This window comes from Mytilus trossulus, chromosome 10 (genome assembly GCF_036588685.1).
Source record: "Mytilus trossulus isolate FHL-02 chromosome 10, PNRI_Mtr1.1.1.hap1, whole genome shotgun sequence".
NCBI lineage: Eukaryota > Metazoa > Mollusca > Bivalvia > Mytilida > Mytilidae > Mytilus > Mytilus trossulus.
The window spans coordinates 56999062-57026836 of record NC_086382.1 but is presented as its reverse complement, the minus strand read 5'-3'; the positions used below and the strand labels follow the sequence as shown (position 1 = coordinate 57026836).

Here is a 27775-nt window from a genome sequence, read left to right as displayed (position 1 = left end):
TGTGCCTACATATATCAAGTCTTATAAACAAGAGGGACATTTGTTATGGCAGTAGGCAGACTTTTCAGAGTGTCATTTACCTGGTGTAGGGCTGTAAGACCATCAATATTCGAAGTGTTTATGTCGGCACCCTTTTTCAGAAGTTGCAAAACTTCATCACGGTCACCGCTTGAACAAGCAGCTAGAAACACACATCCATCTTGAAATTTAACTTTTCGAGGTTTCTCCTTTGGTAAATGTGAAGCTTTATTTGTCTCAGATTCTTCCCAACGTTTTAATTGATTAAATCGTCTATTTAGGGCACTGAGAGATTCGTCCGCCATGACAGCTGCAACACAAATTGCAAATCGCGGAAGTTCACGTCATTTCTCGTTTATGGAAAAGGGGGGTGTACAGTAGCCTCAAACATGACAAGTCTGACAGTAAAGAAACATGCGTTTTGTTCAAGATTTTTCGTCGCTTGTTCCAGATTGCAGTATTCATCTAGTGCAGAGAAAGTACAGGAACAAGGTTGCAGTTCAATTTCTTATATTATAAGTCCCTATTCAGACTGAATTCAAAAAATTATTTGAAGACTTCAAAGATTTTTCAAAGACAAATAATTGTTATTTCAATTTCTATTCATTATTAATTCTGTAAGACAGTCTCTACTCGATATGGTTCTGAAGCACATTTGTAATAATAAATAAAGAAATAACGTATGATCACATATAGATATCTGGTTTTTGCTATGCATTGATGAGGGGGGATAGGAGGGGTCCTGATCCCGAAATCCCGGGCTTAAAAACACGAAATCCCGGGGTCCCGAACTTAAATAAAGCAATTCCCGACGTCCCGAAATTAAAAAAAAAGAATTCCCGGATCCAGAAATCCCGAGCTTAAAAACACTCGATCCCGGAGTCCCGATAAAGGTCCTATCCCCCCTCATTGATCAGGAACCCTGGATCAGATGTGTTTTATAAGCTCATGATTTCGGAATCTGGAATGGGGTTATTAAGTTCAGGATTTCGGGATTGATCCTTTCAGGATCTGGGAATTCTTTTTACGAATGTCAGGATTAAAAATTTATGAGGGGGGATAATAGGACCTTTATTGTGAATCGGGGATTGGGTGTTTTTAATATCGGGATCCAGAATTTCTCTTTTTTAAGTTTCGGTACTTCAGGATTTCATATTTTTAAGGCAAGTATTTCGGGATTTCCTGTTTTTAAGCCTGTGATTTCGGGATAAGGACCCCTCCTACCCCCACTCATTTACATTGTATTTAAACAGGTTGGGATCAACCCGCCAAATAGGGAACTATTCCCCAAATGAATAACAATCCCTCATTTGAGTAATCATTTCATAGTATTTAAAACTAAATATTCTAAAAATGGGTCTCTTAAACTCTCTTTCTAAAGGTAAAATGGCACAAATTTATCAAAAATGGATCAACATTTCTCTCATAGAACTATATTTTTATTATGGGTTTTAAAAATGTTAGAAGCCTTGATTGAAAATAGTATAATTTTCTTATTTTTCATAGGCTTGTATCTTCTCAGTAAATTAAGATAGGGATAATCATCTTAATGAAAAGGAGTAGGTCCGGTAAGAGCCCTTTTTGGCCCTAAAATATAGCAGTTTTACAAAATTGTTAAAATGTAAACTTTTAGTTTTTTATTGGATAGTAGAATGGTTCTGCTACATGAATATTGGCTGTTTTTGACAATACAATGCACATATATTGAGTACTAGCACCGTTAAGTCATGCTAAATTACTGAAATCTTCTCAATTCCAGCATTTTAGTTAAATTTTAGACGGTTTCCTAGTGAAATGAAAGTGGCCGCATTCGTGTTCATCCAAAATATTGAAATGCAAGTTGTATTTGATGATAATACATAGCATATATATATAAAGATTTAGGATGAACACGGATGCGGCCACTTTCATTTTTGACAAAAACTATCTGAAAAGTGACATTTTTTTGCATATTTGGTAGATTTTTCTTATTTTAGCTTAAATCGGATCGTTTTTAATGACTAAAAGAGTTAAAACCTTTCACAAACAATAATTGAATCAAATGAAATAGACACTTAAGTGTTTAAAAAGTTGTCAAAATCATTTGTCAGATGAAACTGAAATTTGAGGCCAAAATCGGTCCTTACCGGACCTACTCCTTTGCTGCATTTTTCATGAATATGTGCCATTTTAAGAAAAAAGTCTCAGTTAAGAAAATTTAGTTTTTTAGCACTTCAAAATGATTACTCAGATGAGGGATTGTTACTCATTTGGGGAACAGTTCCCCGTTTGGTAGCTTCAGGATTTCATGTTTTGAAGCGGGGGATTTAGGGATTAGGACCCCTCCCTCATTGATATTGTAAAATATCTGCAGCGATCCCTAATGTGATTCTTTTTGGCATGTGAGCTAACAATCTGAAAAGCTCCACATTGTGTTAATTGGCTGTTTAGTTACTATATCTATACAAAAAACACCTGATTATCTGTTTATTGATCTATAAGGGGTCTTTTCCTTGGCCCTCCCATTGACAGTTTTATGCTTGACAAAAGAAAAACCTGATCACATCTCCTAACACATTGTGATGTCGCTGATAACTTCTCCTAGTCATTGTGACGTTGCTGATAATGCCTGCTGTTGTCTTAAAGCAGTTATACATGTATGAAAACTATGGAAGGATTGAAAAGGGTGATATAGACGTAGGGATGATAGAAAAAGAAATTATCTGCTCCTTTTTTGTTGTTGAAATTTTGGTTTAAACACGTTACCTAAAGATAAGATAAGATAAGATAAATAATAGTTTATTAAAGTGTCACATATTGATCTACATTGAAATACATAAAAAACGTTAACATCATAAAAAAAGGATCAATACCCAGCCTATAAAGACTTACGAGACACTGTATATACAAATAAAAGCTATAACAGTTATACTGAAGGAAAATGTTGGGTTTTTTTTTTATAAAAAGGCATATTCATGCATTACATGATTTAAAACTCATTAAAAATGTACACACAATTATAAAATATCTATTCATGACTGCTTCAAAATAATAATATAGAACTTACTAATAAAAATCAACAATAAATACAAAAGAGGTATAATTACAGTTTAGTTCGCTTAAAAACGCCACTGGGGTAAAGGTTAAATAAATAAAGAAAAAATAAAATAATCAGTAAGAATTCAGTTATAGTTCAGTAAAACTTTTAGTAAAAATTACAGTAAAACTTTTAGTAAAAATTACATAAAAACTTTTAGTAAAAATTACAGTAAAACTTTTAGTAAATTACAGTAAAAATTTAACGATTAATTCAAAATAAATTCGTCAAGTAAAGATTTACAAAGTAAAAAATACAAAAAAGGAAATTTAAATCAATACATTTAGTTTAAACAATATTATATAAATCTTTTACGTCTCATAAAACATTTATGGAGTGTATTAGCCAAAAGTGGTTGGATTTCATCACATTTCATTAAAGATGTAAACTTATGTGCAGTAGTTAACATTTCAAAATTGTCAATTAACTGTTTAGCATTTTGAAAAAGTTCAAATCTAATGTCTGAATAAAGCGGACAGTTCATCATGAAGTGTATTTCATTTTCTACGGTTGAATGGTCACATAGTTTACATAATCGTTCATTCAAGGGTATCTGCGGTCTGGAATATCGTCCCGTTTCAATAGCCAATGGCAACGCTCCACTTCTAAAAAGTGTCATTGTTCGTCTTACGGAACGTGGGATGTTACGCTTTATGTATTGTTCAGTTTTAACATTTTCTTTGTATAAGCGATAAGTTCGTAGTTTATTTCCGTTTGGCTGATTTCTGTCATTAAAAAGTTCTGATAAAAATTCATTATTATCTAGAATTGTCAGTTTGTCTTTAATTAGATGTACTGCTGTTTTTAAAGATATTTGAGTGTTATTGACTAAATCTGCACATTCAATAGAGTTTATAAAACCGGTCACTTGCTTGTGCCATCCTTTCCGACGTCTTGAGGCCCAGTCCGACACCGTTGAAATAAGTCTGTCATCATCTGTGCGTTTCAGCCTACATAATAGACGGATGCATGACAATTTTTGTTTATTGAAACACGTTATCTGTCCTAAATCGCCACGTACTGCGGAGTTTGATGTTCGTTTTCCTACAGCTAGAAATAATTTGCAGGCTTTGTTTTGAACACTGTTAATCACACTATATTGTTTTGTTCCCCATATACCACTTCCATAGAATAGGATAGGCTCAACTGTTGATTCATACAGCTTGAAAAAAACACGCTGAGTCATACCTCCACTACTTATAAATTTTCCGTATAGGGCGCCTAGTGCACGACTAGCCGACTTGGCCAATTCTCCAACCGCTTTTTGCATGTTCAAATATTCATCCAGCCAAAGGCCTAGGTACTTATATGAATCAGCATATCCGATGTTGGTATTAGAGCACGTAAATAAATAGTTACTACGACTAATTGATGGGTTTCTAAAATGCACAATCTGTGTTTTGCCTGCATTAATATGAAGTTTCCATTCATTACACCAAGATGTTACCACGTTCAACATTCGTTGTAGTTTCGATTCGTCAGGTGCAATAAGCGCAATGTCATCTGCGTATAGCAAAATACTCATGATAATGTCGTCTATTTTGATACCACACTGTAGATCGTTAATTCGTTGGGTTAAGTCATTAATATAGACGGCAAAAAGGCTCGGAGAAATCAAACAGCCTTGTTTAAGTCCGGCGTCAACATTAAACCATGGAGTGAACTGATCATTTACTCTAACTGCACAAGATACGTTTTCATATAGCGACTGTAAAGCTGACATAAATTTTCCTCGTATACCTGCATTTGAAAGTTTATACCAAAGTAGGTTTCTTTGCACCGTATCGAATGCCTTACGCATGTCCACAAAGCAAACGAAAGTTGAAAGTCTCGCTATTTTACGGTCATTGATAATGGTGTGTAATGTATAGATGTGTTCCTCACAGCTACGTTTTTCCCGGAAACCGTTCTGTTCGTCACAGAGAATATCATTAACATCTAGCCATGATGAGAGTCTTGCGTTTAAAACATGACAATAAATTTTACTCGGAACAGAAGTAAGTGTTATTCCTCGGTAATTCAGAGGGTTGTTTCTCGTGTCTGATCCACATTTGAAAATCGGATTGATTATTCCCTTTGTCCATTGATCCGGCACTTTCCCAAGTTCGAAGCACCCATTGCATATTAAGTGCAAAAGATCTATTGCTGTTGGGTTTTTCAGAACTTCAGCAGGAATTTCATCAAAACCAGTAGCCTTACGAAGCTTTGCTCGTTGTACTGCAACAATAATTTCTTCGCGTGAAATTGGTTTGTTCAGCTCTGTGACATCTGGTTGATTTTCTCTGGTTTCGTTGTCATAAGCTGGAGGTCTGACATGTGGATTAACACTAAATAATTGTTCGAAGTCAGATTTCCATTTTCCTAGAACTACCTTTTTATCTGTTTTCACAATTCCTTCATCGTCTATAATTGACCATGGTATACTTTGGTTGCGTTCATTGGACATGCCTAGTTTGCCAATAGATTTCCAAAAATCTCTTTGGTTTGACGCCATAAGTTTTTCTTCGAGTCTGTTCTGCTTTTCAAGTAGGTGTTTCCGCTTAAATTTCCGGTTAAGTCTGTCAAATGTTTTCCTTTCGGAGCAGTAGTTGGCTTTTAGACTTTTCTTTTGACGACTTGGACCTGTACATTTAAGCCACATTTTCTCGAGTGTACACACTTTTTCCCACTGGTTTTGCAAATAGTCGTTCCAATATGGCTTATATCTCGATTTACCGTACCTGTTGAAATCCGGTTTCGGTTTCATTTTAGGAAGTTTATTATCCATTTCATCTTTCAACAATACACAAAATTCGTCAAATGCTGACTGAACGTTGTTTTCGACGTTGATTGCATTTTCAATACGGTTAATCGTTTCGTTAATTCGGTCTCTAATTGTATTATCCAAGAGAAAATTATCAGGAATATTATTTACCCGGTACTTTCTAGAATTTGCCGTTGTTTCGTCGATAGTATGCGTATTTCTCTCAATACATACTTTAGGGACTCTTATTTCACAAAGCAATATTGAATGATCCGGAATTTTTTCCGGGTTGTAATTCACTTGATTAATTATGTCTATCATTTTCAACACTTTAAAATCTAAAAAATCATTGAATTGTTCATGCGGTACACACATATAATCCACAACGGATTTGCCTTGTGGCGATATATAGGTAAAATCATTTAATCCAATTCTTCCGTTTAACATTGCGAAATTTATATTCGTCAAGAAATCAATAAAAAGATCACCGTTATAATTTTCATTCACATCAATTACTGACCTAGGGCTTATTTCATCAACTCCTTCTATGTAATCCGATTTATTTCCACAGCGAGAATTGAAATCACCGCATATCACAATATTTCCGATCGATTGATTACAGTAAACCTGTTGTAGTAGGTTTTCAAAAAAAAGTTCTTGATCATTAAGCCGACTAGATTCATTCGGAGGCAGGTAACATACTGCCACACAGAGAATAAAATCCGAAGATTTACTTTTCACTTTAATCCACAATATATATATAAATAGAGATATCAATGTTTGTTTGTCCTGGTCCTATTAAATAATGATTGTCCTGGTACATGCTTGCCCTATTAAATAATGATTGTCCTGGTTCATGCTTGCCCTATTAAATAATGATTGTCCTGGTTCATGCTTGCCCTATTAAATAATGATTGTCCTGGTACATGCTTGTCCTATTAAATAATGATTGTCCTGGTTCATGCTTGCCCTATTAAATAATGATTGTCCTGGTTCATGCTTGCCCTATTAAATAATGATTGTCCTGGTACATGCTTGCCCTATTAAATAATGATTGTCCTGGTTCATGCTTGCCCTATTAATTACAAAGTAACATGTTTGCTCTACATATATATATAGGTTTGTTATCCTACCATCTCATACTGTAAGCACTACATGTAGTTTCATTTCTCCTGAATTTTATTTTGTTGCATAATTCGGTAAAACATTTTATATGAATGAAGTTACATTTTCAGGTTACGGTATTTTGATTGTTTTTGAAAAGTGTGTGTTGTATAATTTTGCTGCTTTCAGATAATTTATTTTCTTTCAAATGCCCCTAACTAAGGTATAAGGGAACTCAAAGTACATGTTAACAATAATTCAACAATAATAAACAGTTATAAATAGGCAGTGGCTGTGTGACCCTCATGCAGGGATGAGTAGCCAAATTTGCTGTGGAGTAAATACATACCTCAGTCCTGCTTTCCATTTTATAATTAAATAGGGAATTAAACATGAAATATATATACACAGAAATTATCTATCAAAGATGAGAAACCTCCCTGGTTAGTTTTTAGATATTTTCCCTTTACAGATTAATCTATCATATCTATGATTAAAAATCTAAATGATAATTAAACCAAAAAGCTTTATTCAATAAATTATTGACAAAAAAGAAAAAAGAAACAAAATAAAGACAAATGTAAAACAATTTATCCAATCATAGCTCAAAAACAAGCAATTTATAAAAAAAAAATTCCCATGTTTTATTCACCAATTTTGAGATGGATATGTCTCGTCTTTAATATTTTCAAAATAAATATCTATCTTGGTACAAGGATTTGTATAGTGAGATCTCACTATACAAATCCTTGCTTGGTATATAAAATCATAAAATACCATTGATAATTTTGTTTTTCAATAAGGCGATAGTAGAGGGGCATTATATTTTCTGGTCTGTGCCTGTGTGGGTCGTTATTCCATCCATCCGTTTTTCCCGCTTCAGGTTAAAGTGTTTAGTCAAGGTAGTTTTTGATGAAGTTGAAGTCCAATCAACTAGCAACTTAGAACACATGTTCTCTCAGATGATATGATCTTTATAATTGCCATATACATTAGATTTTTTTTACCCAAATTTTACAGTCCACTGAACAAAGAAAATTATAGTGCAAGTGGGGCATCCGTGTACTTTGGACACATTCTTGTTTTCATCATGTAACAGTAAACACACATACTTTTTTTGTTTGGCCTTAGAGGCAATAGTAGTCTACTTATTATTACAGTCAGATATTAGATTTGGAAATACTCTCTTAAAGATTGTTAGCAATTTTTGTTAGTGAAACTTTATTAGAATTGGATGAGAGAATGATTAGCCACAATATTTGTTGGTTTCACAATTACAATGAATAAATCTTATTATTTATAAAATTTATTTTCAGGACAGAAAGAAAACTTTAGACAGCTGAAGATTGTTGGTGTTCATGAGATTAAAGAGAGAATACAAAGGACCAAATTTCAACGAGTAGTATGTGAATTGATTCTATATATTATATACCTGTATCAGGTTCACAGTGAGGGACATAGGTGGCCGAGTGGTTAAGTAGCTAGCCAGTCAACACTGAGGTTGTGAGTTCGAACCCTGCTCGTGCGGATGCACTTGTCTTTTAGCCAATCTTAATTGACTAGGATTGTCAGTTTTCCTATTTAAGGGCATGGTTTTCTCAGGGCACGCCAGCTTCCTCAACCAATAAAAACTGTCTATGAAGTAGCAAAAAAGTGATGCTTAAGAGTGGTGTTTCAACAGACAAAATCAAAAACAAAAAACAAAACAAATCAAACAGGTTCATAGTCAGAATGTCTCTGTCTTAAGATACTCGGTGTCATGTAACTCTTTTGAATATTTTCACAAAAAAATCTTAGTAATAATTAAGATTTATTTTAAATTATTTTGAAATGTGCATGACCATGATGACTTACAAGCAATTTTACTATTATTTCTTTTGTAAAAAGAACAACTGACACTCAAACAATAATAACAAACTTTTCAACTTGAATATGTTATTGATATAATCAAACATTGCTACCAATATAATTTATATTACCAATACTCCTTTTAAAGTCTAAATCTTCATGGTTCATTAATGTACTCTATGGTAAAAAGTAAAAACACAAAAATACTGAACTTCGAGAAAAATTCAAAAAGGAAAGTCCAAAATCAAAAGGCAAAATCAAAAGTTCAAACATATCAAACCAATGGATAACAACTGTCATATTCCTGACTTGATACAGGCATTTTCTAATGTAAAAAATGGTGGATTGATATAGAAAAATTCTGAATTTCATTTCATTATTGAAAAAAACCCAACCAAGAACAGGAAGGAAAAAGTATAAAAAAAAGTCCAGCATGTTACTAAAAAAAACTACCATGATATAGTTTTTCTAGCATGTATGCTAAATATAAGCCTCCATTTATATAAGGTGTAAAGAAAATCATTAAAATAAAAACAAATTAAGGAATAGTTTTAATTCCATGGTTAGCATTTATAACAGTTTTTTCATATACATGTATATGAATAAATGGTGAGTTTTGGTGTTTAGGAAGCAAACCCTTCTTCTCAAATGTAAACAAAAAACATCAACAATAAACAAATTAAATTATTATGAATAAATGGTGAGTTTTGGTGTTTAGGAAGCAAACCCTTCTTCTCAAATGTAAACAAAAAACATCAACAATAAAAAAATTAAATTATGTTGATTAATATCAATAAAAGAAAACCCCACATTTCCTAGTAGCAATTTACTCTATGCACATATGTGTCCCTCAGTTATAGTTGTTTATTTTTCAGAGACAACCACCAAGACACCTAAAAATGAAAGTTGACCAGGACTGGACAAATGTATGGCCGACAGCTCACTCATTCAAATGGTCTGTTGTTCCCTTTCCTGTCAGACAGGGACATGTTAAAGTAAGTGTAGCAATATACACCTATAGATGCCTTCCCTTATAAATGAGATCAAATCTGTACTATAAACATCAATATAGTGATAATTCGAAGTAATTCTTAGAAGCTGCTTTGTACATCCTGACTGACACAATGACTGAGATGATAAAAAGTGTATTTTTTGTTTATAACTGTATCTTTTTTACGATCACCAACAATTTTTTTTTAATTGTATAATGATGTCATCATTGTTGTTGGCGTCGATCAAAGACATATATTTGGTTTCCAGATAACTTTAGTTTAAGTGAATGGATCTGTATGACATTTTACTGGAAGGTTCACCGTTCAATACCACAAAAAGAATGTTGTAATTTATTTTTGGGGGATGGTAAATGTACCAACAGGTAAGAAATAAAGTGCCAAAAACAGGCATTTGTGTTGTTTCCAGACAATAACTTGTGTGTAAGTGTACGGATCTTTCTAAAATTGTACTACAAGGTTCCATATCAGGAAAGTAAGGCTGGGATGGAGTTATGGGGTAATTGACCTCAATGTTCAGGAATAAGGGGCCATAACAACATTTTTCTTTTATCCAGACAATTACTTGTGTTTTAATGTATGGATCTCTCTCAATTTGTTATGCAAGGTACCATATAACACATGAAAGACTGGGATTGAGTTTTGGGGTAATTGCTTAAAGCGTGGTTAAAAACAATTGTTATGGGGGGATTCTTTTTTCATAATTTTCCATTTTTGCATTGATTAATATTTCTGATTTGTATATTAAAGCATAGCATATTGATATGGCAGAAGATGCACACCAAATATGCTGTGTAAAATTATTATATGAAGTATTGTGCAATAGCAAGAAATATCCAATTGCACAGTATTTATTACACAATCATGACAATAGCCTAAAATCTGCAATTGAAAATTAATACAAATTTTCAACCCATTTCAAATTTTTAAGATCTTTCACCACATTTATTTTGTGTCAGAAACTTTTATTATTTCAATGTATGTCACAAATTTTATTACAATCCAAATTCAAACAGTATTAAACGTAAATATTGTGTCCAAACTTGCACCAACTGTTAATAGTTCGACCTCTGCGATCTTATCAGGCTTGCGCTCTGGGAAGCATTTTATTTTATGAAACCGGTTTTTCATAGATATGTAGTGTGGTGATTTTCTCCTGTTAATGGTAAGATGAAGTTTATAATTCAGCAATATCATGGACCATGTTCAGATCTTCCAGGAGATTAAACATGAAATACTGGATTCTTCTACCTCTGCCTGATGTTGCCTACTACATCCTAGCCCAGACAAGAGGGTCTTTTTTGCTCATTTCTGTCCTATTTTTTCTCTTCTTTTTTTTTAAGCAGAAACTGTAACAAATTACAATACACTCAGAAGAGGGACTTAGCAATCCTCCCTTTAGGTTCAATCTCTAGTTTTTTTTATGCCTCTAGGTTGGTCATATGCATTATGTTTTTCGATGCATGTGTTTGTCTGTTTTTATCCAACCCTTTGTTCTTTAGTCAGGCTTGTCCCACTTCAGATTAAAGTTTTTGGTCAAGGTAGTTTTTGATGAAGTTCAAGTCCAATCAATTTGAAAATTAATAAGGATCTTCCCTATGATATGATCTTTCTAACTTGTATGCAGATCAAATTAGAGTTTTGACCCCCATTTCATGATCTACTGAACATGTAAATATAAAGAAATTGAAGGTGCAGGTGGGGCATCTGTGTACTATGGATACATTCTTGTATAGACATCAATTAGACTTTTTATTTGCAATAATAAATCTACACTTTAATTTCTGAATTTGAAAGATGATATATCAAAGTTGTATCCTATTTTTAAAAAGATCAGTTAGGTTTGACATTTTCTTTATTTTTATGTTCAATTTATAAGTATTCTTATTCATGTTTTATAGATACATGCACTTTAGTGTACAGGTCATATATTATAGTAAAATGACAATAGTTTCGATTGTGATACATAAATATCAATAAGCTTAAAATTCAAGGAAATTAATCTACAACCACTTGTAAATCTGATTTCTATCTCAAAAGTTTTTTCCACTATAAACAAGGAAGTTAAAAGTTCTGACATTTTGATGATATAAATGGCGTTTTCCAAGTCAGTACCAAAAGGGCAGATTCCAGTAGGATGTCAGTTGTGCAAGGGTGGGAATAAGATAGAATGGAAATGTACCGACTGTAGCATGTTGATGTGTGATTCTTGTAAAGATGGAGTTCATTTACGGATTGCAAAGGACCATAAGATTGTTAACATCAGTGAGATAGGAGATGTTGAAGACTCGTGGGACAATTTTGTCTTCAGTGACTTGAAATGTCAAGATCATCCTGACCAATTGTGCAGTCTTTTCTGTAAAACTTGCAGTAAGGTTATCTGTCTAAAGTGTATCATCAAGGTCCATAATGGACACACCTTTGTAGATGGAGAGGAATTAAATAATTGAAAGGAAAAACTGAAAGAAGGCCAGAACAAAATTCAAAGGAATTTAAGCAAACTAAGCTCTAAGAAAGAGGAGATAATAGATCCTAAAGAAATTAAAAACTCAAAACTTCTACAGATTAGGCAGAGCATTCTAAATCAAAAGGAAAAAGTAGTTAAGGCAGTGGAACAATATGCTGATAATCTTGTTCTAGATGTTAATCAGCACTTCAGATTCTTGAGAGAGGAAGAAGAATACAAAAATGATCAACAGATTAAAAAGATGTATATGAAGAATGAGGCTTTGGAAAGTACTATCACATCTAAAGATTTTAGCCAATTATTCAGAGATTTTGATAAACTGAATTTTTCATTGAATGAAGATATTCTAGAAGACAGAATGAATATTTCTTCTTTGCCAAATTTTGTTCCTGGTGAATTTAATGTACTTAATCTTGGAACATTAGAAGGAGGTTTAGGATTTAGAGAAAACCAAGTTAAATTTGAAGTTACAAATCAATGGACGACAAAATTAATGTTTATTCATTACATTTTGAGATGTCCTGATGATACGCTGTGGATAGCAGACAATTTAAATGAAGTGTTACAACATGTTAAAATTGCTAAAGACAAGGTAAAGATTTTATCAAGCTTCAGCTTAAAGATTTTTGGCATAGCTGACTTATCCGGCAACATTGTTGTGTCATGTGGTGAAAGTAGATTGAAATTAATTGATGGAAAAACAAAAGAAATAACTGACTCTGTGTTTGTTATAGAGGAATCATTTATCTCTAGGGGGATCCACATCACCAATGATCAGAAAGTTGTCATAGCAGCCAGAATTCCAGGGGATCCATTCTCGGCTACAGGAAGGAGCTTTGTTGTAGTAATGGATCAAACAGGAAACTGTCTCGCTACATATGAAAAAGATAGAAACAGCAAACCTTTATTTACACTTGCTTTAATAGTAACAACTACCAGCAATGGAAACATTTGTATAGTGGATCGCTTGAACCATGACTCCACAGGTAGAGTGTTTGTAATTGGTCATAAAGGAAATATCAAAGGGATTTATTCTGGTCATCATGATATCAATACTGAAGACAAACCATTTAAGCCTCAATGTGTAGTTGCTACACAATCTTATTATATTTTGGTTACAGATTGGAAGAATAATGCTATCCATATTTTGAATTACGATGGAGACTTTATTTCATACTACAGTTTAAAAGACCTTGGAATCAAAAATCCTCTTTCTCTTGCTCTGTCTACACCAGGACACTTCTACCTTGGTTGTACAGGTGGTGGTTTGCTAAACAATTTTGGAAAACTTTACAGCATTAGATTTTCATGAACATATATATAGTGAGCAGAAATTATCAACAATATAATTTACATTTTAAAATTTGTAGATATGATTGAACTTTTAAAATAATTCAAACAATTTACAGGAAGGATACTTTTTACTAAAGAATAGTATTAAATCATGTTGATTAATTTGCTTTATTATATACTTATAAATACAATGAAATAGTTATTATGTAAATTAGTCGGACCATTTCAAAAAATAGTTTGTGCAAATTTAACAAGAAATGTAAATCATAATTTACTGAAGTGAACTGAAAGTAGAATGTAATTTTCTTTCAAAGCAGAGTTTATTAGAAGTACAATTTTTTTGTTGTACTTTCAATAATTATGGTGCCAAAGCAATGCTTATCAATCCTACATATCAGCTTGAGCTGCATCAACATTTATTTTCAGGCGGAGCTTTAAGTTTTATTTAGCATGTTTAGACATCAATAACTTTGTCAAGCCTTCATGGAATTTATTTAATTTTGGGAGAAGATCCTCATGACCGAAAAGACAAAATAGATTAGAATTTAATTTTTTGTTCGTAATTTTCCCCTATTTTACTGATAATTGGACTTTTAAGCTCACATGGCTATTACAAAAATCTCCTCATGAAACAACTGAGACAAATTTTACCAAACTTGGCCACAAATAAGAATAGAGTATTTAGTTTTTAAAAGAGTGTCCAATTACCCTGCCTGCCAACCAACATTTCTCCATTTTCATTCTCAATTTTATTTTATACATGTAGCTAAAAAAAGAACATGGGGAAAAATGCAGTTTTTGATTTGTATCTCTGAAACTAGAGCAAAAGTGTAATGTTCAGTTGCTTTATTTCATGCATCAATTGTAAATAAAAATATCAAGTGTTTGACACAGGCTCCTTGGAGCCTCTAGTTTTTATACTACCAAAAAAAAATTGCAGATGTTATTTGTAACATGTTGTCGTCTTCCGAAGACATAAAGTTACAGGACACTAACTTTAGTTTGAGTAAATGTTGGGATTGATTTTGGGGGTTATGGTCCCAACTGTTTAGGAATTTAGGGCCTAAAAAGAGGTCCAAATAAGCATTTTTTTGTTTCCAGACAATTACTTGTGTGTAAGTGTAGGGATCTTTCTGAAATTGTACACAAGGTTCATACCTAACTAGAGGCTCTAAAGAGCCTGTGTCGCTCACCTTGGTCTATGTGCATATTAAACAAAGGACACAAATGGATTCATGACAAAATTGTATTTTGGTGATGGTGATGTGTTTGAAGTTCTTACTTTACTGAACGTTCTTGCTTCTTACAATTATATCTATAATGAACCTTGCCCATTAGTAACAGAGAAAAATATTTGGTAAAAATTTACATAAATTTACCGAATTAATGAAAATTGTTAAAAATTGACTATAAAGGGCAATAACTCCTTAAGGGGTCAATTGACCATTTAGGTCATGTTGACTTATTTGTAGATCTTACTTTGCTGAACATTATTGCTGTTTACAGTTTATCTCTATCTATAATAGTATTCAAGATAATAACCAAAAACGAAAAAAAATTCTTTAAAAATTACCAATTGCAGGGCAGCAAGCCAACAACCAATTGTCCAATTCATCTGAAAATTTCAGGGCAGATAGATATTGACCTGATAAACATTTTTATCCCATGTCAAATTTCCTCAAAATGCTTTGGTTTTTGAGTTATAAGCCAAAAACTGCATTTTACCCCTATGTTCTATTTTTAGCTGTGGCGGCCATCTTGGTTGGTTGACCGGGTCACGCCACACATTTTTTAAACTAGATACCCCAAAGATGATTGTGGCCAAGTTTGGATTAATTTGGCTCAGTAGTTTCAGAGGAGAAGATTTTTGTAAAAGATTACTTAGATTTATGAAAAATGGTTAAAAATTGACTATAAAGGGCAATAACTCCTAAAGGGGGCAACTGACCATTTCGGTCATGTTGACTTATTTGTAAATCTAACTTTGCTGAACATTATTACTGTTTACAGTTTATCTCTATCTATATTAATATTCAAGATAATAACCAAAAACAGCAAAATTTCCTCAAAATTACCAATTCAGGGGCAGCAACCCAACAACAGGTTAACCGATTCATCTGAAAATTTCAGGGCAGATAGATCTTGACCTGATAAACATTTTTACCCCATGTCAGATTTCCTCTAAATGCTTTGGTTTTTAAGTTATTAGCCAAAAACTGCATTTTACCCCTATGTTCTATTTTTAGCCGTGGCGGCCATCTTGGTTGGATGACCGGGTCACGCCACACATTTTTTAAACTAGATACCCCAATGATGATTGTGGCCAAGTTTGGTTTGATTTGGCCCAGTAGTTTCAGAGGAGAAGATTTTTGTAAAAGCTAACGCCGGACGACGACGGACGATGGACGCCAAGTGATGAGAAAAGCTCACTTGGCCCTTTGGGCCAGGTGAGCTAAAAAAGGATGTTGGGATTGATTTTAAGGATTGCAGCCTCAATTGTTTAGGAATAAAGGGCCAAAAAGTAATACTTTTCTAATACTTTGTATAAATTTCTTGACCATTGTAAATAGGGTTTTATTCTTGAATTCTTGTTTTTTTTAATATGCTGATTCTAATTTGGGTTCTTTGATATGCTGAATCTAACCATGCATTTAGATTTTTAATTTTGGGTCCCAATTTCAAATTGGTCTACATTCAGGTTCAAAGGGTCCAAAATTAAACTTCGTCTAATTTCATCAAAAATTTATTCTTTTGGGGTTGTTTTGATATGCTGAATGTAACCACGTATTATGATTTTTTAATTTTGGGCGATGGTATAAAATTGGTCCACATTGAGGTCAAAAAGGTATAAAATTAAACTTTTTTTTGTTTGATTTCTTCAAAAATTGAAATTTTGGGGTTCTTTGATATGCTGAATCTAACCATGTATTTAGATTTTGGATATTGGACCATAACAGGCACATGTAAATGTCCATTTTAAAAAGTTTAAGTTCTAAGACCACATTCATTTTTTGTCAAAAACCTATGCTGTGTCAAATATTTAAGCACAATCCGAATTCAGAGCTGTATCAAGCTTGAATATTGTGTCTATACTTGCCCCAAGTGTTCGACCTCTGCGGTCATATTAAGCTGCACCATGCAGAGCATTTTATTTATAGTTGATTAGTTTGAATTTTTTCAGTCATCAATAAGTTTGTCAAAATTATTGGGAAGAAGCTTTTATTATGATTAAAAAATTGTATATAGAGCAAAGTATTTTTTTTTATATGACCACCCAAAAAAATTTGGGATTGTATAATGGTATGATGTTGTCTTTGTCGTCTGAAAAACACATGGCATTGGTTTCCGAATAATAACTTAAGTTTAATTGAATAGATCTTTATGAATTTTTTTCAGAAGGTTCAATACCACAAAAAGAATGTTGGGATTGATTTCAACTAAAAAAAATTTTTTTATGTTTTTATGCCCCATTTAAATATTTTCAGTTTGTGTCTGTTCATTAGTTCATTTTGCTGTCCGTTCATTCGTTCATCCCTTCATCAGTCTGTCCCGCTTCAGGTGAAAGGTTTTGGTCAAGGTAGTTTTGATGAAGTTAAAGTCCAATCAACTTGTAACTTAATACACATGTACCTAATTATATGATCTTTCTGATTGTAATGCCATATTCGAGTTTTTAACCCAGTTTCACTTTCCACTGAACATAGAAAACAATTAAAAAAGATAGTACGAGTTGGACATTTGACCACATTCATTTTGTATCACAAACCTATGCTGTGTCAAGTATTCAATCACAATCAAAGTTCATAGTTGTTTTGAGCTTAAATGTTATGTCTATAACAGCTCAACTGTTCAGGGTTTGATATTTTTTGCTGTTGCTCTAACAGCCTCTTGTTGACTATTGTCTTGAAACCATGCTAGAAAGAATACTGGTACCAAATAAGACATTCCAATTTGTAAATTGATGATGAATTTCACTGGTTTCTTACATTTTTTGTGAAGGAAAACTGTAAACAAACAAAAATGATCTGCAAGATGAGATATACAACTTGGCCAACAGTGGCATTACTGTTTAAAGTAGAGTTATTGCTCCTTTAGCCATTGTATTGTGTTCTGGTAAAAAAAAACTACATAGTAGATAGCGAGAAAATGTACACTAAAAAAATTATCAATACTAGATGATAAAAAATAGATTTAAGTAATTAATTATATTTTGATCTACAATGTTAGAATATGGACATTACTTTAGGACACTGGTAAAATATAGGTGAGTGGCACATGCTATTAAAGATCCTCTATACTAATTCCAAGTTGAAAAAATAGACTGTTAGTTATATGGTATTCATATTTTCATGTTGGGGTCTTATATAGCTGACCATATGGTATACAAAATAATAGCTTAATATGAACCGTAAAATAAGGGGAGATATACTAATGCATGGGTATTAAATTTGTTGGTTTTTTTTCCTTTTAGCATGCTTATATACATGTTCATACAACAGTTTCATGCAACACCAAGTGAATAACTACTATAAATTATATTAACTAATTATTTCAGAATTTAGCTGAGAATGAAGGTATGATACCTGAGAAGTATGGTAACTTGGAGTTGATGAAGATACCTAATTTTCTGCATTTAACACCAATCCACATCAAAAAACAGTGTCAAGCTTTGAAAGGTAGAAATATATCTAAGTCATGACAGAAACAAGCAAGTTTAATCCACTAAAGAATAAATACTGTGGATTCATTATTATTCGCTGGATACCAATTTTCTTGGATTTCATGGGTACAGGTAAACCATGAAATTAAATATTCAACGAATGACAAATTTTCTAGAGGCTTGAATGCAGACATCAGCAAAACCACGAAATTAAATATCCACAAACATCATTTTTTTCCATTATCCATGAAAATTAGTACCTACGAAAATAAATGAATTCACAGTAAGATGTATATTACCTACTGATATCTGATATTGTGAATTATTTTATTTTTGTGGATAACAATTTTGATCGATTAGGGAATAATTATATTTTCTGGGATCTTTAATTAGTTTTTGCAATGTCTGATAATAAGCCATTGAAAAATATGTACTTTGTTGAGCATTTAAATTTGAGATTCACTTGTATAATAGAAATCAAGAAAATTAGTATGCAATGAGTAATAGTTAATTTCAGTAGTAAGTTCTCAGTTATTTATCAAAGGCTCTCTGCGGTCCTCTTGATACAAACAACTGAATATATATTTTTCAAACAATCAACAAAAACTAAGAGACATAACGTGAAAAACAATAAGATAGTAAAGATACTAACGAATATGCAATATCTAAAAATTTGATTTCTTTGTACTATTCATGTTAGAGTTTGTCTCTGACTTGCTGATTTTGATTCAATCCTTGTACTCTTTCTTTTATGCATCAAGAACTTTGTCTCCATATGATACACCATTTTATATTAAATCTAGAAAAACACCACCAAACATACAGTTATTTCAAAATTTATGATACATTGTAGACAATACTGTTGCATTCTTATCCACAATGATGCCAGTTTGCAACACAATAAGATATAAAAGATATGAATGAAAATGAATAATTGCAACATCCAATTTGAACAGTCAATACGTATAATATTTTAGCATGATGTGAAAAAAAAACTTCAATCTATAAGTTAAAAGCATAGATGGACCTTCAAATCAAACCAACCAGTTATGTAGCTTTGACAAAAAAGTACACTTTTCTATTTCAGAATTATGCACACCTTGGCCAGAGGGTCTAGTAGGAAATGAGATCAACAGGCTTTTCCCACTAGAATCTCAAACAAATGACTACTGTTTTGCAAGTAATAACATCAGGGATCCTAGAGCTAGGAATGTCACAGTTAAGGTAAGATTATCTGAGGTCCTAGAGCTAGCAATGTCACATTTGATGTAAAACACCATACAAGATCCTTTACCTTGGTGTATCACCATGATCACAGTCAAAGGTGCATAAGGGAGCTTTATATGGAGCTTGTTCGAATTTAAAGCATTTCTTTACTAAAAGTGTTTATATTAATAAATAACAAAAATCTATGTTTAAATTTGGTAGCTAGCTTCTTTTTTCTAACTATCAATATTTAATAACATAATAATCCAAGATATGATATAACAACAATATTCAAATTTTTCATATCACAAAATGTCCAATACACATATTAATGAACTGAAATTAAAGTAAATATTATTATCATGCATTAATTTGTGACAATAAACGGCAAACTGTCTGACTGTTGAAGTTTCTGTTTGCAACTTTTAGGAACAGACAACCCCATTAATATCTTTTTATAGTATGACTGAACCCCCGCCCATTAAACTGCCATGGATTTCACATGTATATATAATCGATATATATATACGGTATATATCAAGAACAAGAACCTGTTACATAACTACATCAACCAATTTGAACATATAAATAGTATACCTATAGGTCAGGGAAAACAAAATAAATATAAAAATTATAAAACATTTAACAAAGATTTTAGGTCAAGATATATTCATAAATAGTCTGCAGTTGTCTCCCTTTCATACTAATCACCAAACATTCAGCAATGAGATGATTTTTGTTGTTATTGACATCAAATAAATGCACAAGTTACAAAACATTTCCATGATTTGATTTCACAAATTTATCAACAACTTATGTCAACTTTTAAACATAGAAAAAGTTTTTTTACATCCATTTGTAAAAGGATTAAGTTTTTTTGGTTTCAGATAAAGAGCAAATATGTGGTAATGCCAAAAATATGCAATTAGATCATAGAAACAAATAACTTGTCTTTTTTATACTTCAATTTTCACAAAAAACAAGCATGAAAATGATCTAGAGCTCACTACTTTACAAAGACTGACTATGTTTTTCTCAGAATTCCTAATGAATGAAACAAAGTGAAGCATATCCTAACATTGTTAAATATTTAGTCAGTCAGTCTATTAACATGGTCGAACAGTGTATTTCTTATGATAAGTTAGAGCCTACATTAAATATAAATTTAATGGAAATTTTTTGTTTTTTTGTATTAGTTTAATGTAGGAAATTTGAAGTTAACCAAAGCAGCCAAAAGGAAATTTCTTCATCTAGTTGGAGATCGTTATGACAGTGTCAACAATGAAGTTACTCTCACATCTGATAGGTACATGTATTATATTATTTTTTTTAACCCTCTCCAATAAGATATTCTGATTTACTGATAAATATTTAAAATTATTTGAAATATTTGTTTCTAAATCTAAGACAGCATTATGACAGTTTAAACAATGAAGTTACTCTTACTTCTGACAGGTAAGAATTTTGTTACACCTCTCCAACAAGATACACCTATTTACTTATGCTGTCCACCTTTCTTTGGTACATTTCTGTTGCATTTTCTTAGCAACTAACAACCAGATCTTAATGTTGTGGATTCATGTATATTCGTGGGTACAAATTTTTGTGGATTAAGGAAAACTTGCATGCTTGTAGATATTTAATTTCATTGTTTTACCTTTACAAGCCTATAGAAATTTATAATTTGTTAAAAATTTAATTTAGTTGTTCACCTGTATCAACAAAATCCACGAAAATTGGAATCCATCCAATAGTAATGAATCCACAGTATTCAATACCAACCCTTAAATTGATAATTTATATCATGTCACACATTTTCAGATTTGTTATTGATTTACATTCTCCTTGATACGTACATGTTTGATTGTTACATAGATACTTATTTAAGAAGTTTTTGTTTCAACAACTTGGGATCACAGCTTCTTGTTAAAAATATTTTAAAGAAAAATACAAAAATAAAAACATAACTGTTCAAAAGTTCAGCAAAACATTATATACATAAAATGATATGGATATGTATCTAAAAATCAATTTGAAAAGAAATGTTGGTGTTGAGGAGAATATATAAAATTATTTGAAAGAATAAATATAAAAAGGTATATTTGTTTCTAAATCTAAGACCACTGAATTTTCCTGGTGTCTTTTAACAATTGATATGTATTTCCATTTCAGATGTCCATTAAAAGCACAGAACTTTGACTATATAATGTATCTAATCACAGTATTATATCATGAATCATTGGTAAGCTGGATAAATTGTATAAAACATACAACATTCAACAATAATCATATATAGAAATGATCAGAAAAAACAAAAATGTTCATATATCCATTTTCAGATTATCATTGATCATCTCAATTAGGTTGGTTTTCTCGCTTGAGCCAGTACACCTAAAATAAGAACAGTAATCGAGTTGAGATGACCAATGATAATCTCTTTATCTCTATTTTACCTATGATGATGTTGTCAATTTCATTAGAAACGCCACATACCTCCTGAGTTTCTAGCTATACTTTTCCATCTCAAGAGTAACATGATATGAAAAATTATCACAAAAAAAGATCAAAGGAAAAATGCACTCAAAGTAGTGATAAATGTTATTATTTCAAGTTACTGAAAGAAAATCTACCTCATTGAGTAAAATCAATAAGTTTGAGACTGCCCTTGTCTTATGAATTCTGTCACCAAAATGCTATGTCTGCAACATGACCATGCAATACTGTGCATTCATTATTTTAAATGAGATACCTAATTTCATATATTTTGTTAGAAGAAGTGGACTTTTGAAAACCCATGATATCAAATATCAATGAAATCACAATCTTTCCAGATCCAGGAAAATTGGATCCTACAAAAAAAGTAGTTAGTAGAAAAAATGACAAAGGTATCTTTTGGCTCAATGAAGAAAAAAAGAAAAAAATTAAATGCATCTAATATAATCCTTCATTCAGAATACATTAAAAAAGCTAAATTCTATCTACATTTTTTATACGACCGCAAATTTTGAAAAAAATTTCGTCGTTAATTGCTATCACGTTGGCGTCGTCGTCTGCGTCGTCGTCGTCCGAATACTTTTAGTTTTCGCACTCTAACTTTAGTAAAAGTGAATAGAAATCTATGAAATTTTACCACAATGTTTATGACCACAAAAAGAAGGTTGGTATTGATTTTGGGAGTTTTGATCCCAAAGGAATAAAGGGTCCAAAATTAAACTTTGTTTGATTTCATCAAAATTGAATAATTGGGGTTCTTTGATATGCCGAATCTAACTGTGTATGTAGATTCTTAACTTTTGGTCCCGTTTTTAAATTGGTCTACATTAAGGTCCAAAGGGTCCAAAATTAAACTTAGTTTGATTTTGACAAAAAATGAATAAATGGGGTTCTTTGATATGCCAAATCTAACTGTGTATGTAGATTCTTCATTTTTGGTCCTGTTTTCAAATTGGTCTACATTAAAGTCCAAAGGGTCCAAAATTAAACTTAGTTTGATTTTAACAAAAATTGAAATCTTGGGGTTCTTTGATATGCTGAATCCAAACATGTACTTAGATTTTTGATTATGGGCCCAGTTTTCAAGTTGGTCCAAATCAGGATCTAAAATTATTATATTAAGTATTGTGCAATAGCAAGTCTTTTCAATTGCACAGTATTGCGCAATGGCAAGAAATATCTAATTGCACAATATTGTGAAATAGCAAATTCTTTTTTAATTAGAGTTATCTTTCTTTGTCCAGAATAGTAAGCAAGAAATATTTTATTGCACAATATTGTGCAATAGCAAGATTTTTTTTAATTGGAGTTATCTTTCTTTGTCCAGAATCAACTTAAATCTTTGTTATATACAATATACAATGTATATTCACTTTTTACCACCAACTGATAAATTAAAATAATCTTTACCATTAAGTGATAACAAGCAGTTTTTTTACATATTAATATTTTATGATGTATTTAAATGAGTAGTCATTGTTGCAAACTCCATTAGAATTTTAATTGAGATTAGTTTTGGAATAAGGGAAAGGGGGATGTGATTAAAAAAATTGGGTTCAATTTTTCTCATTTTAAATTTCATAAATAAAAAGAAAATTTCTTCAAACATCTTTTTGAGAGGATTAATATTCAACAGCATAGTGAATTGCTCTAAGAGAAAACAAAAATTTTAAGTTCATAAGAACACATTCATTCTGTGTCAAAAACCTATGCTGTGTCAACTATTTAATCACAATCCAAATTTACAGCTGAATCCAGCTTGAATGTTGTGTCCATACTTGCCCCAACCGTTCAGGGTTCAACCTCTGCGGTCGTATAAAGCTACGCCCTGGGGAGCATCTGGTTTTAATATTAATTGCTTTCCTTTGCTACTCTGTTCAAATATTCAAATTTTCATTAGGGAAATTTGATGTAAAAGTATGAATGAAAATTATAGAAAAAAATCATTTGTATCTTCAGGTTAAAGAGCCATGGGAGGATGAGATTACTTTAGAGGATATGTCTAAAATTCCATGGAAATTATCTTCGTCCAGGAAGAACCTTGTGAAGATGTTAGCTGCTACCAATAACATTAATATAAAGGTACAAATGTATACAATAGCTTTTTCATGGTTCCAAAATATGGGTATCCTTGCTGAAAACCCTGAGTATTCCAACATCCTGCTTTAAATGACACATTTTCATGGTTCCAAAATATGGGTATCCTTGCAGAAAAAACATGAGTATTCTGAAATCCTACATAATCAGGATTTTTTTCTTGTCCTTCAGTGTTGGATAACACAGGTTGCACTGTAATAGCTTTTAAAACAAGAACTTATGTAACACCATGAATTTCTTATTAGAGGTCACCACATTGTGTATCTCACACATTCAATGGCATTTATTTACCTGCTATTATGATAGATTCAAAGAATATTGATGTAAAGAAAATTTGAATTTTTCTTGCTGATGGAAGGGAGGAGACAAAAGTAGTACTGGCACTACTGGTATTTGTTAAGTTGATAGCTTAAGATATATAGTATGATTGATATGCAAGTAGGATCTTCTTACTGACTGCTTAAAAGTGGTGTAAGACACCAAAATTAAATCAAATTTAATCATCTGATGCACTAACTTCCTGTCTTCTTATGATCAGCCTACTTTTATTGTTTTCTGTAAGGTTTAGAATGGAACAAAGTTCCTCTGTGATAGTGGAAAAATTGTCTGAACCACTGTCCACATAGTTTTCAAAGTTTTATTAAACATGTTGATGTCTTTTTTAGCAGAGCTTCAGTCAGTCAAGAATATACTTAACAATGATACATTCAAATTTTTCATTTTCATTGCATTTGATTTGGTTCATAAAATATTTAATATTCTCAAAATGAGCTATAAAAAAGGGCGAAAGAAACATAATAATGTAAAGAAACTAAAAGAAATATACTGACCAGTGGTCTTAAATTTAATAAAAAGGGAAGTAATTTATTTTTAGCTCACCACTTGGCGTCCTTCGTCGTCGTCGTCGTTAACATTTTACATTTTGAACTTCTTCTAGAGAACCACTGAATGGAATAAAACCAAACATGGCATGAATTTTCCTTATGAGGTGCTGACCAAGTGTTGTTACTTTGTAGCTGATCCATCATCCAAGATGGCCGTCAGCGGGGGGCTTGGTTTAACATAAGACCCTATGGGGAATGCATACAAATGACTTCTTTTAGAGAACCACTGAATGGAATGAAACCAAACATGGCACAAATGTTCCTTATGAGATGCTGGCCAAGTGTTGTTACTTTGTAGCCGATCCATTATCCAAGATGGACGCCAGGGGGGACATAATTTAACATAGGACCCTATGGGAAATGCATACAAATGACCTCTTTTAGAGAACCACTGAATGGAATGAAACCAAACATGGCACAAATGTTCCTTATGAGATGCTGGCCAAGTGTTGTTACTTTGTAGCCTATTTATTATCCAAGATGGCCGCCAGGGGGGACATAATTTAACATAGGACCCTATGGGAAATGCATACAAATGACCTCTTTTAGAAAACCACTGAATGGAATGAAACCAAACATGGCACAAATGTTCCTTTTGAGATGCTGGCCAAGTGTTGTTACTTTGTAGCCGATCCATCCTCCAAGATGGCCGCCAGTGGGGTGACTTAGTTTAAATTGGGACCCTATGGGAAATGCATACAAAAGTCTTCTTCTAGAGAACCACTGAATTTAATGAATCAAACATAGCCTGAAAGTTTCCTTATGAGGTTGTGTTGTTAGTTTTAGCCAAATTTTATATTTTTTATATGATTTCAAAAACGCAAGTAGAATCAGGTGAGCGATACAGGCTCTTGAGAGCCTCTAGTTTTATTTTCAGTTCTTTTGCATGTTTTTTTATAAGAAGAAATTTCATTTAATAATTGTATTGTATAGAATATTTGATTATTTTCCATATAATGTTGCATTGCTGGATTTTTATCTCTTTCTTTCCTTTACAGGATGAGAATTTAACAGAAGAAGATCAAGAGAAGTTAAAACAGTTGGACAGTGAAGTTGATGAAAAATACAAAACATACAAATCTACTGTCTTAAACCTAGTAAATAGAGGAGAAACAGAGAAAAACATTGAAAATTATAAAAATTCGGTTCTAGAATTGATGAATTTACCCAAATTTGAAGTTCATTAAAATTAAAGATATCAATATTTAGCGGTTGTTTATGTTTACGACAAAGTATTTGCAATAAAACCAGCTTAAAAAAGAGAGAGTCCAAATCACACGGGAAAATATTATAAACTTCAGAATGTCATGATGTAACAAACAAAAAAATATATATATTGTTATATTCATCATGGTATCACATAAAATTGTGTTTTTTTCTGAATATTTAAATTAATTTTCCACTGTTAAACAGTCATGCAACATCATTTTCATCATTATTTATCATTATAAGTTAAATTATAGGGCAAACCTTCCTCTCATTTAACTGTAAATACAGAGAACATTAGTATATGCACATGACTAGTAATAAAATAATATTTGTATGTGCACATGAAAAATTATAAGAGCATCAATGCAAGACAAATTATAACAACATTTATACACAGAACCTAAATATATATGCAGATGAACATAATGTCAGATATGCAGTTACTGGTATGCAGTGAAAATAATATAAAAATAATACAAAATCAAGATATATCCATAGTCACTTACTTTTCACCCTACTGGTCTCACTATTCATTAGAGATATTCATGTATGCGCATCTTTGTGTTTCCAATGATGGTTTATAAATTTGTATGTTTTTATCAATTTATTTGGATCAAATAGAACTGCCTTCAGCTGTTTCTGCTCTTTGGTCTGATTGGTGTCTCTTTGACACATTCCCCATTTCCATTCTCAATTTTATTACATATTTATTGATCTATTTTCATTTATGTTGATCTGTTCATTTATTTTTGTAAATATAGCAGGGTCAATAATGCTGATAGACAGCAGTAGATCTGAATTACCTTTAAATCTTCATGTTAAATCAAAATATTTAAAAATAACCAATAAAAATGAATTTTGAATTTATGAGTAATTTGTCCTTGAATGGGGACTTCCACACATTGTGGTGAGTTTAAAGGAAATTATAGTTGTTAAAGTGAAGCTATAAAACTCTGGAAATCGGCAATATTAGAGTACAAATATATAAAATTACCCAAATCGTAAGTCCACTAGTTACAGCAGGTTTTTTGTTATCAATTTTAGAGTTTTAATGTACCACAGTAATAATCTGTAACACATTGACAAGATCAAAATGATTCTATTAAAAACTTTCTTATCCAATTTTGTGGTGTTACATCTTACAAGATAAACCCGAATTAGGATGCAAAGAAATCCATTTTAACCGTTTTTTAAGGACCCTTAATTTGCAGTTTACTGATTTTGTGTCCTCGATGGATACACCCTAATATCCTTAGTTTTTGTCGAGCCTGCAACTTTTGTTGCAGATAGCTCGACATAGGGATAGTGATCCGGCGGCGGCGGCGGTGTTAGCTCACTTCTTAAAAGCTTTATATTGTAGAAGGTAAAAGACCTGGATGCTTCAAACTTTGTATATAGATGCCTCATGTTACGAACTTTCCGTCAGTCACATGTCCAATGTCCTTGACCTCATTTTCATGGTTCAGTGACTACTTGAAAAAAAAGTTAAGATATTTTGTAATGTTAAATTCTCTCTTATTATTAGTAATTGGATAACTATATTTGTTATGTGCGTACCTTGCAAGGTCCTTATGCACGTCAGACAATTTTCGCTTGACCTCGACCTCATTTCATGGATCAATGAACAAGGTTAAGTTTTGGTGGTCAAGTCCATATCTCAGATACTA

General features: G+C 32.1%; 3 protein-coding genes across 3 annotated transcripts in view; 2 read left to right on the top strand and 1 right to left on the bottom strand.

The window, feature by feature from the left end:
* Positions 1–362, bottom strand: part of LOC134688021 (protein phosphatase 1 regulatory subunit 12A-like) — an 88844-nt gene extending 88482 nt beyond the window's left edge. The window contains exon 1 of the mRNA XM_063548488.1: positions 81–362. Within this exon, the coding sequence (XP_063404558.1) occupies positions 81–323 (243 nt within the window). The 5' untranslated portion in view covers positions 324–362. The remainder of the gene's footprint in view (positions 1–80) is intronic.
* On the top strand, positions 343–26107 carry LOC134688226 (small ribosomal subunit protein mS35-like). The gene is made up of 9 exons (XM_063548712.1): positions 343–510; positions 8258–8343; positions 9665–9784; positions 18115–18235; positions 19307–19443; positions 20622–20731; positions 21598–21667; positions 23878–24000; positions 25898–26107. Exons 1-9 carry the CDS (start codon positions 408–410, stop codon positions 26084–26086), a joined length of 1059 nt encoding a protein of 352 aa, XP_063404782.1. The 5' UTR covers positions 343–407; the 3' UTR covers positions 26087–26107.
* LOC134688225 (uncharacterized) lies at positions 12233–14715 on the top strand. The gene has a single exon (XM_063548710.1). The coding sequence runs from the start codon at positions 12508–12510 to the stop codon at positions 13576–13578; it is 1071 nt and encodes a 356-aa protein (XP_063404780.1). The 5' UTR covers positions 12233–12507; the 3' UTR covers positions 13579–14715.
* Positions 26108–27775: the final 1668 nt, after the last annotated feature.